The sequence below is a fragment of the Sarcophilus harrisii genome, chromosome 2 (assembly GCF_902635505.1).
Source record: "Sarcophilus harrisii chromosome 2, mSarHar1.11, whole genome shotgun sequence".
NCBI lineage: Eukaryota > Metazoa > Chordata > Mammalia > Dasyuromorphia > Dasyuridae > Sarcophilus > Sarcophilus harrisii.
In genome coordinates this window covers 531,834,311-531,851,550 of record NC_045427.1, presented here as the reverse complement: position 1 = coordinate 531,851,550, position 17,240 = coordinate 531,834,311, and the positions used below count along the sequence as shown (strand labels likewise).

General features: G+C 32.8%; 1 protein-coding gene across 2 annotated transcripts in view; it reads right to left on the bottom strand.

Moving 5' to 3' along the window:
- The window catches only part of ADAMTS17 (ADAM metallopeptidase with thrombospondin type 1 motif 17), a 473,015-nt gene that overhangs the window by 107,183 nt on the left and 348,592 nt on the right, over window positions 1-17,240 (bottom strand). For both annotated transcript variants that reach the window (XM_031955494.1, XM_031955493.1), the window contains 2 exons: window positions 14,585-14,744; window positions 8,730-8,865 (listed from right to left, as the gene is read on the bottom strand). In XM_031955494.1, coding sequence (XP_031811354.1) covers window positions 8,730-8,865; window positions 14,585-14,744 — 296 coding nt within the window. The remainder of the gene's footprint in view (window positions 1-8,729; window positions 8,866-14,584; window positions 14,745-17,240) is intronic.

Genomic DNA, 17,240 nt, shown 5'->3' with positions numbered 1-17,240 from the left:
AATATATTTGATCAAAAGAGAATAGGAAAACTATACTGTATGTAAGATATATAAATCAATATTGTTTCAGACTACTTAAAATAACTAGAGAGGATAAGATTGGAGTATTGCTGTGGTATAGAAAATGATGAGTTGGTAGATTTAGAAAAATATGAAAAGATTTGGACTTACGAAGGAAGACACTACCTTCAGAGAAACAGAGAACAATGAGAAATAAGCATAGAATGGTTTTTACATATATGAACATATGTATATGTTTATAGATATCTATGGATATGTGTGTATATATGTAGGTTTAAATGTATACCTGTGTGTACATATATACATAAATACATACACATCTATCACCATGCTGAATTGTGGTTTTCAGAGGAGGGAGGGGGAAATAAAGTAAAAAGTTCATAGTAACAAAGAAGAAAACCTATAAGGATACAAAGAAAAGATAGATCTGAACACAACACAATGTGTAGTATTTATTGTATTGTTTTCTTGCAATGGAAATTTATCACCCTATATTTTGAATCCTTTCTTATGTTCTGCTATGCACATAGCAGTGTTTTCTTTTCTCTTTTTTTAAATTTTGTACTTAAGTTTAATATAAAATTTAAAGAAAAATTTGTCATTGTGTAAAGATAGTATGCTAAAGGATATTGTTTGCAAAATGTTTATTCTCTTTTTATGTTTTCACTGAGGAAACTGTCCTCAAGTACCATTTTACTTCCTCATATATGATATAATATAGACTTAGGTTATGGAGTACAAATTTTGTAGTTTTACTGTATTGATGAAGATAGTTTATTATAGAAATATTAACAAAGCTATTTTTTTCTGGCTTATTCTGGTTTTATCAATGAATTCTCTTTGATGATCTAGCTTCATTGAGCTTCAAACTGGAGGCAGACTGCTTTCCTATTCCCCTGTTCATAATTGATTTGTTGGGTGAAGAGTTATACTGGTGCTACTGTTTATAACCTAATATGATCCTTTGTTGTAATATTTTGCAAACGTTTATATGGTAAAATAATATTATCTTATTTGCAGTGTCTATGCACTTGACAAGAAGGATGCATATTGTTGTTGTTTTTAACTCATAATTCCTTGGCTCTTTTGGCCTCTTTGCTCTAGAGACTACTCTGTATTTATTAACTTTCTATAGGAAACACTAATAATTTATTATGTAAAAAAAGCAGGGGTAGTAATCATATCTCAGACAAAGTTAAAGCTAAAAAAGATTCGATCTATTGACCGATTAAAGTCAGTTTCTTTACCTTTACACATTTTCCATTTTGGGAACATGAATAACTTATCTGAATGATCAGATTGCATCATTCTTATTTCACACAATGTCTTATTTTTATTCTTTTTTCATTTCATAGGTGATTTTACCCATCTAATTTGCTATTGATTTAATTTGAGTCGATTGTGAACAAATGGTTAGGTGATTTTCTTTTAATGACATCTAAGTTTGTATATCAGTTGTTTCCATTCTCTTAGGATACATAAATTTAGTTTTCGTGATGCTCTCTGGTGCTTACTGTGTTCAGTGTCTTCCAATTTTTTTATTGACAAATTATCTTACTTATATAAAGCATTAGACTTTCAAGTAGTTTGCACATCTTTGAACTTTTGTGGTTCTAAAACTTGAATCAAATTTCAACATATTTTTCACTATTCTCATATACATTTAGCACAGTCACTAATTATCCATATATATTGACTTGATATAGAGGATCTCACAATTTTCTTTGTAGAATTTCTCTATCTCATCATTCTCTTCAATGGATATCAGTGTATGAGCTATTTTTACTTTTATTTCAATCAATCAACAAACATATATTAAGCAATTAATATGTATCAAGCATTGAACCAAGCTTTGGTGATTTCTTCCCCACCAAGGCAAAAACATAGTTCCTGTGTATCCTCAGGGAACTCACCTCTAAAAGAAGAGACAAAATGCAAAAAAAATTGTGTATAAACATGTATGTTTATATTTGTATATATATATATATATATATATATATATATATATATGTGCTTATATATAGATGTGTACATCTATATATATACATATGTTTATATGTAATTTAGTAATAGGAAAAATAGAAGAAAGAAGCGTTTGAGGGGAAAAATAATTAGATCAATTCTGGTGATATTTTGTTCCAACTTATTATGAGCTCTGCAAAACTAGATGATAAAGTATTCCATGAAATATTTCATGTTGCTTTTGGTATGTGAATGTAACGGATTATTATTCTGCTGTAAGAAACAATTTTGTGCATGACAAAACCAACCTTGCCTTATAGGATTATTCAAAGAGCTCCTAAGAAACATTCTTCCATTTACCTGGCACTACATCATATCTTGTGACTCATTTATTCCAAGGATGTCAATATTTGTATGTTTCAGTTCCTCCCAGTAGCATGAAATCTTGTTAGACTTTCTTGAATTTTAGAGAGGAGGCACAGCTAAATTAATGTTGATTATTAGACAAAAAAGAACTACTCTCATTTTGCCACTTTATGACTGAGAATGTAGACATGAGAAGGGTTATGTTGGACTGAGGGCTAGTGCATGTTTCTTTAATGGGTTGTCATGGCCAAAGAATTCATCATCCAGTAGCCAAGATGCTGGTGATCATCCTCTCCCTACTTCACTAAAGCTTTTCTAACTTACGGAATCCTCAAAAATTTTACTCTCTGATGTAGTCTTTAGGAGCCTATGGTCACTTTTATGCCATGATGAAATATGAGGGTGAAATTTTTGTGAATTAGAACATATGTAATATGAAATATTATTTTCAAACTCATTTAATTTGCTACACTCTGTCCCTAGTTTCTTTTCTTGGGCCTAAGTTTCAGCAAAGTAAGCCTCGCTTGATCCATGCTATAGATGATCTATTTCACATATTTTCCACAAATTCTAGTATGCTCTTTCTAGGTTCCAAGATACTCCTGAATTATTTTTCCATTCTGTCAACCAGTGTTTGCCCATTAAATGCAAACTACTTTCAATATTGGGCAAAAAATATTTCAAGTATGAAATGTACTATATAAAATATAATCAAAGAAATGCCTGAATAAAATAGATTTTTAAAAATTTTTTTTCATTCTACTACCTTACCACAGATTGATAAATAATTATTGTACTTTCTTTCCAGTTAGAAGCTGAGTACCTGGAGAGAAAGGAGAAAATTTTTGCATTTGAAGGAAATGTGAACCAAGATGAGAAAATATTTTATACAAAGAACATTACACATAGTAGATCTTTTATTGAACTGTAGTGAAAATGACAATGGGATAAAAGATTTAATATTAAAAATATATGCACTTATTTTCTGTTTAGTGAATATTAATGTACTCATGAAATATGTCACTGTGCATATTCCCCTCTCCTTTTTTGTCTGTCTCATTGTATCATACTGACTTCTAGAGGACTTTTAAGTTCTTTAAGAACACAACACTATGAGCAGATAGGTAATTGTGGTAATATAGATGATAAAAGAGACTTTTCTTTTGCTTGCATTTCTATAATTTTTAACAATGAAAGAACAGAAAATGTTGTGGGGTTCTATTAAAAATGAAGGAAAACAATAAAGTTCCTTTTTTTCTTTTTCAGGATTATCTGGTCTTTCCATTTCTTTTTGGATGATTATATAGCATACAATCTTAATGGAAACTTGACAAGACCCACTTATTGTATCCAGATGCTGTAATGTAGTAGTTATTTCTGAAAATCTAAAGAAATTCAAGCCTAACAAAAAGCATCTTTATATGGTGATAAAGAATGGTTTCTTTAAGATGTTCATGGTCAGAGAATATGTTAAGTATGTGGTTCAAATAGCTGGGTGGGCAAAGCAAGTGGAAATATAACTTCTAAGGAGACATTAAGAAATGTGCTTCTGAAAATATTTTCAGTCCAAAGTGTGTTCAGTGTGAACTTGTGGTGTAACATGGACAGAGTGCGGGAATGTGGTCTGTTGGATTGTAATGAATTTGTGGGTTTTCTTGGGCAGAAGTACATTTGAAATTCTATGCCATAAGTTTAATGCAACTCTGTGCTCCAGCAGCATTTATTTGCATAGTTCATACTACTTTAACTTATGGTTGTTTATATTTTTTATAAGCATTTTTCAGTCTGATTCTCTAATTTCAGTCTTACAAAGTCTAAAAATATTCCCTCAGAATGCCATTGTGACTGAAAGGAAGAAGGTGATGAATTTCTGAACTTGGCCTTTTCTACATGGGCTCATCTCACCTTGTTTAAAAACTTCATTATATTATTCCCATGTGCTTGTCTTATTCCTGTAGAGTCTAGACTATAAGTTTCTTAAGGGAAAGAACTGTGTGCTCTACAGGTTTATACTGGTATAATAAAAGTCCATGTACATTTTCTGATAAGACATAAAAGTTATTGGATATTGATTCATAGTACTTAAGGATCCTTCTTCACTTGGCAAACAATGTTCATAGAAATAGTGCATTTTTTGTTATTGTTGTTTATTTTATTTAATATTTTTCCCTAGTTACATTTAAAACAATTTGTTTTTACATTTGTTTCTAAAATTTTTGAGTTCTAGATTTTCTCTCTTATACCCCCATCACAAAGAAATCACTTGTGAAGCTATGCAAAACATTTCCATAAAAGTGAAATTGTGAAAAAAAAAAAAAAAGATTTCTCACTCTAATGAAAATTAAAAGCCCTCAAGAAAAATTAAGTTGAGAGAGAGAGAGAGGGGCGAGGGAAGAGAGAGAGAGAGAGAGAGAGAGAGAGAGAGAGAATGAATGAATATGAGTGTCTGTACTCAGACACAATTCCTTCTTTGAGTTTGGATAAGATTTTTCATTATAAGTCCTTCAGAGCAGTCCTGGAGTTCTAGATGATTGTACTCCTGAGAATAGCAGAGTTATTCACAGTTGGTCATTCTGGAATACTGCTATTACTATTCATGGAGGACTTTACAGATTTTCTTTTTCTTCCTGAAGCATCCTGCTCATCATTTCACATAGAACAAAAATATTCAATCATAAACACACACTACAATTTATTGAGCCATTATCCAATTGATGAGCATTCCCTCAATTTCTAATTTTTTTTGCCCTGAGAAAAGAGCTTCTGTGAATATTTTTTGTACATATAGGTAATTTCATTTTTTTTTTACTCTCTTTTGTTATTCATGCCAAGTAGTGGTGCTGTTAGGTCAAAGGATATGCATGAATTTATAGCCTTTTGGGCCCAAATCATATCTTTTGTTCATTTATCAATTGGGTCATGGTTTTTCTTTTTTATAAAGTTGACTCAGTTCTCTTTAAATTTGAGAAATTAGGCCTTATCAGAGAAACCTGCTTTGAAATTCTTTTTACAATTACTATTGCTAACTCTATTTCCCTATTTATTTTCTTCTTTCATCCTGTCCCTTCTCAAAAGTGTTTGGGTACTGACACTCCATTCTGCAGTATGCCTTCTCTTTTATCACCCTTCCCTTTTTCCATATCCCATTTTCCTTCTATTTTTTTACAGTCTAAGATAGATTTCTATACCTCTATTAAGTATGTATGTTATTTCCTCTTTGAGCCAGTTTTGATGAGAGTAAGGTTCATTTTTTTACCATCTCCTTCCCCTGCCTTCCCTCCAATGTAAAAGCTTTTTCTTGCCTCTTTTTAAAATGATAGATAATTTGTACCATTTCACTTCTTCCTTCTCTTTCTCCCAGTACATTTCTCTCACCCCTTAATTTCATCAGTTTTTGAAAAGATATTATTCTTTCATATTCAATTCATTTTTGTGCCCTCACCCTCCTTCCCTCTCTCTTTCTCTCTTTATAAATATATATGTATATATATATATTATAGATGTATAACATATATGTACTCCTAACTGCTATAATAATGAGAAAGTTCTAATGTGCTACCATGTAGGGTTGTAAATAGATAAATCTTACTAAGTTCCTCTTTATGCTTCTCAAGAGTCCTATATTTGAAAATTAAATTTTCCATTCAGCTCTGATCTTTTCATCACAAATGTTTGAAAATCCTCTGAAATAGTGTATTCTTAATGAAAGGAACATAGGATTCCAGATATGTGACTTCATTAGTTGAGGAAACACTATCAATGTACTTGGAAACTAGTCTGTAACCTGTAGTATTAAAGAGCTGACTATATAAATGAGTACTTATTAATAAGTGATTTGTCCAGGGTCACACACACCCAGTATTTGTTTAGAAGCCATTAAAGCCTCAAGTCTTTCTGATTCGAAGTTCAACCTACTCTCTACTATGTGCTATACTGTCTCTCAAACATGATTGATTACACTTGTCCCTTGCCCCCACATGAATTATTTGTAACATTTAAGGGAAATATTTATAGGTAACACATGTTTCCTTTCAGTATTACCACTCTCTTTAGTCAAAATTGTCTAATTAGCCCTTTAAAAGTTTAATTTTTTTTTACTACCTTTATGTTCATTTAGATGTATTTTCATAAAGGAGCTTCATAAACTTAGAAAAAGGATTAAGAGATATCTCTTCCAGCTAGAGTTTATACAAAGCCCCAAGATTCACAGACACATAGTTAAATTATTAATATTTGTACTAGAAGTAAAGTGAGGAAGTATGATTATCCTTCCTGTCCTCCATTTTCAAGAGTTCCTTTATAATTTCTTTTTTAAGGGCTCTGAGATAATAAAGGGGATGTAGAATTGTAGAAAATCAGATTTTTTAATTTATCTAATCCTACTTTCTCATTGTACAGATGAAGAAACTGAGGCTCAGAGACAAAAAATGCCCAAGATCAGGAAGCAAGTATCAAAGTGGGATTTGATTTCAGGTCCTTTGACTCCATCCAGAACTCTTTTTAGGGTACCACAATGCCTCACAAAAGAAAGAACACATAACACCTCTTATTACCTCTCCCCTCATTCAAATCCTCTATAATCTCCAAGATTCAACTCTAGCTCCATCCCCATGAAGCCTTCTCCAAAAACTTTGCCTTCAACTGTGTGATCTAATGTTAGTCACCTCACTTTGCTGGGTATCCTCATTTGTAAAAATGGGAATTTGGGCCAAAGCCAAGAATTCTTAATCTGAAGTATATTAACAAACTTGTTTTTTGAAAAATATTCTTATATCCATATTTTTATATAGTTACTTCCCTTGTAATCCTAAATATTTTATTTTATGCATTTAAAAGCATCATTTTGAGGAGTTAAGCTTCATCAGACTTTCAGAAGGGTCCAGGACACAAAAAAGCTTGAGACTCCTTGCCTGGCCTAAGTGATTTCTAAACTATCTCCTAGTTCTAATATTCCAGAATTTCCGATGATCTGTGATTTATTGTAGTTTATATAGATCTCTTACTTCAGCAAATCCTTAAATCAGGACTACACATTTAGCATTGTCCTCTGGTTGTTAGGGTTGACATATACCTTTAAGATTGAGATCTTTATTGTAATCTGGATTTCTCACAGTACCTAGCATAGTTCTGTATACAATAGAGGCTTAATAAATATGATTCTGTTTTTACTTTTTAGTGGGTGGCTGCTGTGATTAAGTGAAGCATAGCAGGGCTCATATATCATGCCCACAAACTTTTTTTTTCTCATAGCACTGAAATTATAATGGAATTTCAGCATGAATTTGCAATTAACCACTTGAATCAATGCTACAGGTTTCTACTTTTTTAAGAGAGAAATTGATGTTGTGGAGTAAGATAAGTGTTACTTTGTGAAATCTTTACTCTAGGTATGCATATATGAGATACAGAGGGCTCAAAAGTAGCTACAATCTAAATTCAATGCACTGAAAATAAGACACTTTAACATGATATACTAGAGTGAAATTAAAAAGCATTCATCAAACTGTAGAATAGAATATGAAATGAAGTCATTGTAATATTAAACGAAGTATTAGAGTCAGACTATTGTGAAAGTCTGTTGAAATAATGGGAGGGAAAGGAGTTAATTGATTCACACATGTAAAATAGTAAAACTTGACCCATGACTTGGGTACTCCATTTCAATACTATTCAATTAAAAATAAGTGGGCAATGGCTCAGGATTTAGAACAAAGTTTTGATGACCTTTAAATAATGGCATAATTAAGCTTTCTATCCCAACGATAAAATCCATATACTATATCATGTAATTAAGAATTATATTCATATTAAGATTCAATTTCAGTTATTAAAAATGTACTTCATTTCTAGTACATTTGTACAAATATATTTCAATCCACAGATACTACATTTGTATATATTTCAAAAGGCCCAAGTATATATCCATATATGTTATTTCTTTGAGTTTCTATGGGGGGAGGGAAGGGGAAACTAGCATAAATGAGCTAGGGTACTTATCTTTTTTTGGGTATTTAGATCACTATTAAGGATGTAGATGATCTTTCCTTAATGTGATTTGATTTTCTGACTACTCCTGCTATGAATTCAAATGAAAATAAATTAGATTATCAGATAATATACACTTAATATAAAATTCTGACTTGATGACCACAAATTCAACTTAACCCAATGTTAATGGGGAAATTATTTTAAGCAACAAAGGAAATAAAATAAGAGGGCAGCTATTTTGCTCTTATTGCACTTTTCTTTCAACCAAATCTATGGAATTATGCTTATTATTCCTTCAAATTACAAGTAGTACCATAAAGAAAGTAAGAAAAAACATGGAAGAGATGTTAGGGGTTAGGAAGAAAGTTTTTTTTTTAAAGCTTTCTTCTTACCTTGACTGGCATGGATGTAAATTGCATCTCCGGACCTGGGGTTCTGGGCGACTCACATGCTGACAGTCACTGTCATTCACCAGAGTCATGGTCTTATTAATAATTTTAGTGCAAGACACAATTGTTTTGCGTTCTCCTAAAAAAAAAAGTCAATATAAATTATAAACTTAAGTTGATTAGGTAAGGACAATATGTGAAATCCATTAATATTTAAAGAAGAATATTAAAGTTAAATTTTTATTTTTCCACTTAAGAATTTTCAAAATTTCATTTAATTTTTGATTAAACTGAATTTTATTACATTTGAGGTTTTTTTTAAAAAAATTTTTGGTTGTCATATAGTAGATAAAATATAGTAATACACTATATAAGATAAAGTAATGAAGCCAAAATTTATGTGGTATATTAAATTTGTGAAAATGCCTTGAATAGATTATACAATGATCACTTCTAATGGATGTAGCTCTTTTCAACAATGAGATGATTCAGGCTAGTTCTAATGGTCTTATGATGAAAAGAGCCATCTGCACACAGAGAGAAGATTATAGGAACCGAGTGTAGATTACAACATAGTATTTTCATTCTTTTTGTTGTTGTTTGCTTGAATTTTGTTTTCTTTCTCATTTTTTCCCATTTTGATCTGATTTTTCTTGTGCAGCATGACAATTATGGAAATATATGTAGAAGAACCACACATGTTAACATATATTGGGTTACTTGTTGTCTAGGGGTGGAGGTAAGGGGAAGGGAGGGAAAATTTTAGAACATAAGATTTTGTAAGGGTGAATGTTGAAAATTATCCATGCATATGTTTTGAAAATAAAAAAAAAGCTTTAATAATAAAAGAAAATGCCTTGAGTAATTGCAGTACTTGACTACTGGAGAATACTCATATTCTTTTCTAAATTGTTTCACTAATTTGGCATTTTCCCTCTTTATTGTTATATATTTTCTGTGAAGCAGAGAGTATGGCACTTCCTTATATAACAATGAACTGCAAGGTTTCCCAATTATCTTTTGTACCATTCTCAGACAAACTGGAGTACTATGCAGCCAGTCATAACTCAATCATGAAAAATGGTCAAAAGGACAAGAACACAGATACCTATTCACTTAACAGTACCACTACCTACATACAAACTGATGATGAAAACTCAAAATATGCATTTTAATTATTTTAAGTAATGATCATAGGATCACAGATGATTTTCTAAAAAAATCATTTTATAGAAAATTTGACAGAATTTGACAGAAAAGTCAAGTCAATAATTTGACCCGAATCACAAAACATATCAGCAATAGATATAGAACTGAATTCCTGATTTACTTACTTGATCCTTTTTGTACCATGCTTTATGAAAATAAGCCATGAAGACTACATATACACACAATTCAGTTGTTAGGTTAGGGGAAGATCACTTATATTAATAGTTCAACTTTTTCCATTTCATACCTCCAAAAAGGTAAATCCATTGAACATATAGTCTTAAATCCAAATACAGTTATTCTGGGCAATAATCTGAAGAAGCAGGGACTGGAAAGCAAGTCACCTAGTTGTGTGCTATCCATTCCCTAAGTAAACAACACATTAGGAGCTTACACAGTTATAGAGGTAGAGATGTTTTAGTAATCTGCTAAGAGTTGATTACTCTATGAAGACTGCAGAGTGATATATTCCTTCTCCAGAAGAACTGTTCAGAGAGCTATTTGAGTATGAGAGCTATGAACTCTCCTTAGTTTTGGAAAGGTAGGGAGGATGCTGGTACTTTTCCTCTTCAATGGAGCTATCCCCTTCAGTGAAAATCAGTGATTGGACCTTTAAGATAAGCAGGACCTTAAATAACAGATTTAAAATTGATTAAGAAAGGAGAAGCATAATAAGAGCCAGCTCTTCAGTCCTGGAGGAGAGAAAGGTAATATAGGGGGAAGGGGAGAAAATCTCATTAAGATGTTGCTTCCTTTCCCCTGAGAATCAACCTTAAATAATAAGTGGAATTGTTGACCAGTGTGATTAAATGGTGTCCAAAAAAATCCATTATTTTTTTAAAATTTCCTTAACAATGTGGAATCCTATCATTTTGAGTTATGTTAATAGTAATAACAACTAGCATTTATATAGTCCTTTAGGTTTGCAAAGAGCTTTACAAATATCTCATTTCATCCTCATAACAATCCTGGGAGGTAGGTGCTAATACTCCCATTTTATGGATGAGAAAACTAAAGCAAACAGAGGTTAAGTGACCTTCTTTGTGACCTTGTTTAAATTTTAAGTATGTGAATCTGGATTTGAGCTCAGGTCTTGATTTTACAGTCAGTGCTCTATTCAATGAACCACCCAGCTACCATTAGGAAGCCCAACACTCCTAGCCTGGTTAAAGGGAAATAAGGCTATCAATTATTCATATCATAGTAAGTTAGACCCATTAATTTTTCTAATATTGTTTTTCTAATACTGTTGTCCTCTGTTTGGAGTAGTAAGTTGCTGGGGTTGTTATTGTTTTGTCCTTTATTCTCAAAGAGGACCATAACATCAGGGAAGTGATGTTGGATTTAAGTGAGGAAAGGCTGTGCAAGGTCACCTGCCTCACTTCCCCTCCAGAACTATTTGGGTCCAGTGGAAAGATATAGATCAAGCTGAGTGAGTCTGTTTCTCTAGTACCAGGACATGAGTCTCCCTATCTATTCTGTGCTATTTTCCCACACGGTGTTTGTCAGAAATTCCACCAATGAGAAATTTTGCTGGTTAAAAAACATTCTGGGAAAGGTGAAGATACTACCAAAAATTCCAATTCTTATTATATGTGTCCTTGGGCGAATCATTTAGCCTCTTGGTGGTTGGTGTAAAATGGGTTGGAATAAAAAATTACAATAGTTCAGATTTACATAGTGAGTGAAGATTTATAAAATGTTTTCTTCAAAACCAAAGTGAAATATTTTTTCCATTTCAAGGGTGGAGAAACTGAGGCACAGAGAGATTAAGTACTTCAATGATTTCTGATTATTTCAATTCAATGATCTATGTTGAATTGAGCCAATCTGTCACAGAGCTCAAATTTAGTAAGGAAAAAAAGGAGTTTTAAAGGGAGGAAAAAAATGTATTGAAAACTTATTTCAGCAGACAGAGCACTAGGGGATTTGTGATATTCTGGTTTGAAACTTTGGTACTCAAAGGAAAATTAAAGGCAAGGGCACTTGAAGGAGAAGAGAAGGAAGGCTCCAGGAAACATGAAACAAGAACAAAAAGGAAATGGGGAAGAATCTAACACAGATCTCTCCTATTTTGTAATTTTGCTAATGGTTAGCCCTTATTATTTTCTGCATATCTCTTCAGATGGGAAAAGGTCCCTTTTTTTCTTAACCTTCTCCATGGCCTATTCTTACTGGATCTCCCCCTATCCCTCATTGCCCTACTATGATTGGAGGGTAGAAGACAAGGGAGAAGGGAGACTTGTCCAGTACTGAAATGAGAACTTGCCACCCTATTTGGTAGCCTTTTTAGTGACAGCATAGAACATAGGTTTTCCTAAAGGATTTTATGCCATGTACAAATTAGAGATAACTATGTATTCTAGCAAGGTTCAAATATCTAACCTTCATGAAGCCCTTAGATTCTGGAATAATAATTAGTGGTAACAACTATTTATAGAATATCTTAAAGTTAGCCAAGTATTTTATATTTTTTAGCTCATTTGAGCCTCAGAATAATCCTGTGGGGTGGGAACTACAGATGCACTTGAGGAAACTAAAACTTAGAGAGGACTAAGTTCAGCATTATAGACACCTCATTGTGAAAAAAACTGCTGTCAATGACATCTACTAGCTGGTTAGCTAAGGCTGGGCATATCACACTTAATAACTACTTATTATAGATCTTATTAACTGTCTTAGTGGAAGAAATTCTTCTACTTTGGTCTTTGCAGTGGTATTTGATAGAATCTAGTTTGAGCTATGTGTAGTAGGAGAAAGTTTTTGAGTCCTAACAATAAATAATGGAATGTGGCAATAACATAAAACAATTCTACATATGTTGGCTGTCTAACAAGCTCAATCTATTCCTCTTGAACATTCAAATTTTTCTACCTTTTCATGAAAGCTATTGTAGATGAAAAGTATTCTTTATGACTTATAGGTAGCACTGGAAAGGCAGGATAGGTAGCTAAAAATATAAGGTACCTGCAAAGTCTTGATATAGTTTTGAATTTTACCATACTATATACATTAGGACCATATATAGAATGGAAACCTAAATATACCTTTCCAAAGCTAAAAGAATTTAAAAATTAAAACTCCAAAACTTTAAAAATCTCCCTTAGGAGATTAGATTATTAGGTTTATAGCAGAAACTGGGGAAAGTAACATTTGGTTGGAAAAAAGAAAAAATTCAGTTTTGTTTAGCTAAGATAAAACTTTTGAGAAATATAAGACACAATAAAAATACCTAATTACAAACAATTTTTCTCAAGTTAGAGGAAAAGATTATAAATTGAATCTTCTGACTAAAAGAGTAAAGTGAAGTCTAGGCCATGAATTTAAAACAGCCTTCATTTGTATATAAAATTTCTCATTTTATGTACAGGGCCAGAGGGAATTTCTTTTAAATATAGCAACACACTCAGGATTGAACATTGGCAAAAATGAAGAATAAGTTTCTTTTTCTTTCTTTCTTTCTTTCTTTCTTTCTTTCTTTCTTTCTTTCTTTCTTTCTTTCTTTCTTTCTTTCTTTCTTTCTTTCTTTCTTTCTTTCTCTTTCTTTCTTTCTTTCTGTCTTCCTTTCTTTCTTTCTTCCTCACAATTGGGGTTAAGTGACTTGCCCAGGGTCACACAGCTAGGAAGTGTTAAGTTAAGTATTAAGCTAGGAAATCTGAAACCATATTTGAACCCAGGGCCTCCTGATTTCAGGGCTCTATCCACTGCACCATCTAGCTGCCCCAAGAATAAATTTCTTTACTCCCAAATGTCCTTTTGGGATATTTCCTTTTCATGTCCAAATGCCTACTCTCAAATTAGTCTCTCAATGCCTAGGACAAAGGCTTGCTGTGGTTTGTTACCCTACCTTCTGAGGAAATGCTTTAGGCACTCTTGGGGGAAAAAAAAACTTATACTCATTCTGTGAGATCCTCGATATGCTCTCATTCTGAAGAACTGCGTGACTAATGGGTGAAAAAGCAGTGTAAGGGTCAGAATATCCTAGGTGATTCACTTATATCTGGGTCTCAGTTTACTCCTCTGTAAAATGTATAGACTCTACCAGATAATCTTTAGGGTCTATTCAAGCTCTAAATTCCATAATTCTGTGATTTCTCTCAGATAATGATGTAACTTCAATAGCTTCTTTGAAGGCCTAAGCTAAAAGGCATTCTTTCCCCTATGAAAGAATAACTAAATGCAAATTTTAGATATTATGGCCAAGTTGCAGGGTCTTTGAGGGAAGGAATGCTTTCTGGCACCCCTCAGATAACATCATATAGGTGACTTGAACACTGTCATATGAGACGAACCTTTTGCATAGTCATGACAGGCCAATTCAGCAAACCAATTACATTTCAAGAACTGTGTAAAAAAGGTCTATAGCCACTGGCAAAAACTAAAATTGGGTGATGATGACCTGATGAAGTATTTCTGTTAGAATATCTGCCAAGGGATCTTTTAAGTAGTGATTTTCAGACTTGCTTCTGATCATTTTTATAGTCAGTGAAAAATGATTCAATTTCCATGACAATATAGGTTTCCATAGCATAGCCTTCCCCATAGCATTTGTACTCTGGCAGCTTTGTTCATTGCACTCACTGTTTTTCCCCTCCTGCCCTTTGAAAAACCTAAAGCCAAACAATCATCGCCATTTCCCAGCAGCTTACCTCCGCCACACTGCACACTGCATCCTTCCCAACCGCTATGAGTCCAGATGTATAAAGAATCCTGTAGCTTTTCAGGTTCACTCTGAATTTCTGCAGTATAGTTTACAGGAACGGTATATTCATAATGAATCCCATAATTTTGATCATGAAATAGCAAAACCTAGATCATCAGCAAAAGAAAAGTCCATTGTGATGTACACTCAGTCCACAGACTGCTTAATGTGTAAACCATGCAACACCATTTTTGATTCTCCAACCAGTAATTCTCTGATGGACTAAATAAGAGGAAAATTCACTATTTTAGTCCAGAATTCCTCAGCAAGAATACTCATATATTTGGTAGCAAAAGCAAATCTACTAGCACCTTGGGATAGCAAGACAACTTTTAAACTTCTCCACTGCCCAACTGAAACCACTCCAGTTTTTTTCCTGGCATCCACACGCTTATTAAGGTACTTAATCACCATCATGGATTTCCATTATTTTCAATTGGAGAGGGTGATATATGTTAATAGGATTGTTCAGCTAAAAATCTCTTTAAGCCTTAATGACTTACTAATAGTCAGCCAAACCTGAGATAAGTAATTGCCCATTTCACCTGTGAAACTGATTTTATTGACTGAAAAAAATGTAACTGATTTTTACCTGTGCAGGTATTGCTGAAGTTGGAATTTTTACTTCTTATAAAATAAGAATTTTCATGTAAAGAAAGAATTTCTATAATGTCATATAACCCATTATCCTACTCTTGGATTGTCCTAAAAAAGGCTGTGGATCTCACATAGTACTTTGGACCTTCGCAAAGCACTTAAATTTTGTACTATCATTTTTTGGTCATGTGTTTTCAAATGGCATATTCTCTTATTAAACTAAATAAACTTCATGAGGGCAGGATTATGTCTTAATTCAATTTTGTATCTCTTTCCAGTGATTTAACATAGTGTCTTACACAAGTTGATGTTTAGTAAATATTCAATGAAATTGTTGATGTCTACTATACTTCTGTTAGTGGAAAATAGCCAAAGTGTTGTACAAAAAAAAATCACCATAGGACCCTGGTAACAAATTGGCTTGAGTGAGCCATAAAACCAGGCTTACTGACCTTTCACTATTAGACTGGGAAAGATGTGCTTTAAATATCTCCTCTGTACTCTATATTCCAGGAATGCAATTGTACCAATGGAACATGTTTATCAGTGGCATGTTTTAGGTAAACTGATATTTAAGTTGCTTTCACTTCATTTTCTCACTGAAGAGCTTACATGAACATTTTGAAGGAGAGTTTGAATACAGCTGAATCTATTACAGATCTATTTTCCAGAGTATCAGCATGAAAAGTTTGTTCATTTTCTTCATTAAGTAATGAAAGGAAACAGGTATTTAACCTATTTATATCTGAAGTACCTTTGTATAAAATATCATCTATTATGGAAAGTATAAAGCAACCTGGTTAGGAAGGGGATGTCTTTTCTCTGAGTTTGGAAGGGTTATTCAATTTTCTAAAGCCAGGCAGTTATTAATCTCACTTTAAAACTGGGAGGTCTATGACTACATGCCCAACATTGGATAACAGCAAAGACTACTAAAGCCCACCCTGATTTTATTTAAGGCAGTCAAGGTGTTAGCAATGTGTTGTATTAGACAAAAGAATTCAGCAGGTCCAAGATATCACCCAACTTGGGAAGTGCTTGGCTTGTTGTAGACTGCCAGGGGGAGGGGTAGAGCAAGACTAACTAACTAAACATCCATTTATCCAAGAAATATACTTATAGTAATGCAGTTGGAGAAATGCCTCAAGCATTTTAAAACTACTCCTTAAAAGAGATCTTTATTATCTCAGTATGAACATTAGACCAGTGAATCAAGAGTCCATATGAAACCAATTTCATGCAATTTTGTAGCCACGTATAATTTTTTTGTGTATATATAATTGGTTTCAAATGCAGGTCACCAAGGCTTCCTGGATGCTTCTGGCTCTCTTAATACAGGGTACTCCCTTAATGTTAGGACCAGTTTTCTATTTTGGGGGAGAGAGTTACCATCCTCTTCATTCTTATATATATAAATATTTAAAACAACATCCGATTTCAAGAAAAAAAGATTAATGCTAAATTTAGAGGAAGAGCTTTAACTATACAAAATGTTTTGAATGAGTTTTTTGTTTATTAACTGTCTAAGTTAATTCAGGCTGCATATTTTCTTTGAGAAATTCAACTAGATACTTTATGAAATAAAGTAGAAAAGGGAGAATTCACCCACATTATTGTTATTTGTTAGAATAAGTAAATTAACATCTGAATTGTTGATGATTATTAGTAGGATGTATATTGTTGTCTTGGTGTATTCTTTTAGATCTTCTTGATTACTGATTTAGAAAAAAGGAACCTATTCCTCAAGGAAGAAGCTGCTTGTTAGAACACTGTAATGCAAAATAACCTTGTGGCTGAAAAGTATCTGAGGCAAAAAATAATAATAATAATTGAGGTCATAAGACTTCAGCTTATGCATAGGAGTGGGTTTGAGGGAACAAGCAGGCCATGTGTTATGTCAGCAATATTTCTGAACAACTGACTATGGTCAGTGAAGTTATATCTAAAACCAAACCTCAATAAAGACATAGTAGGAAAGGAAAAAAAAATTAAAAGAATAACAAATC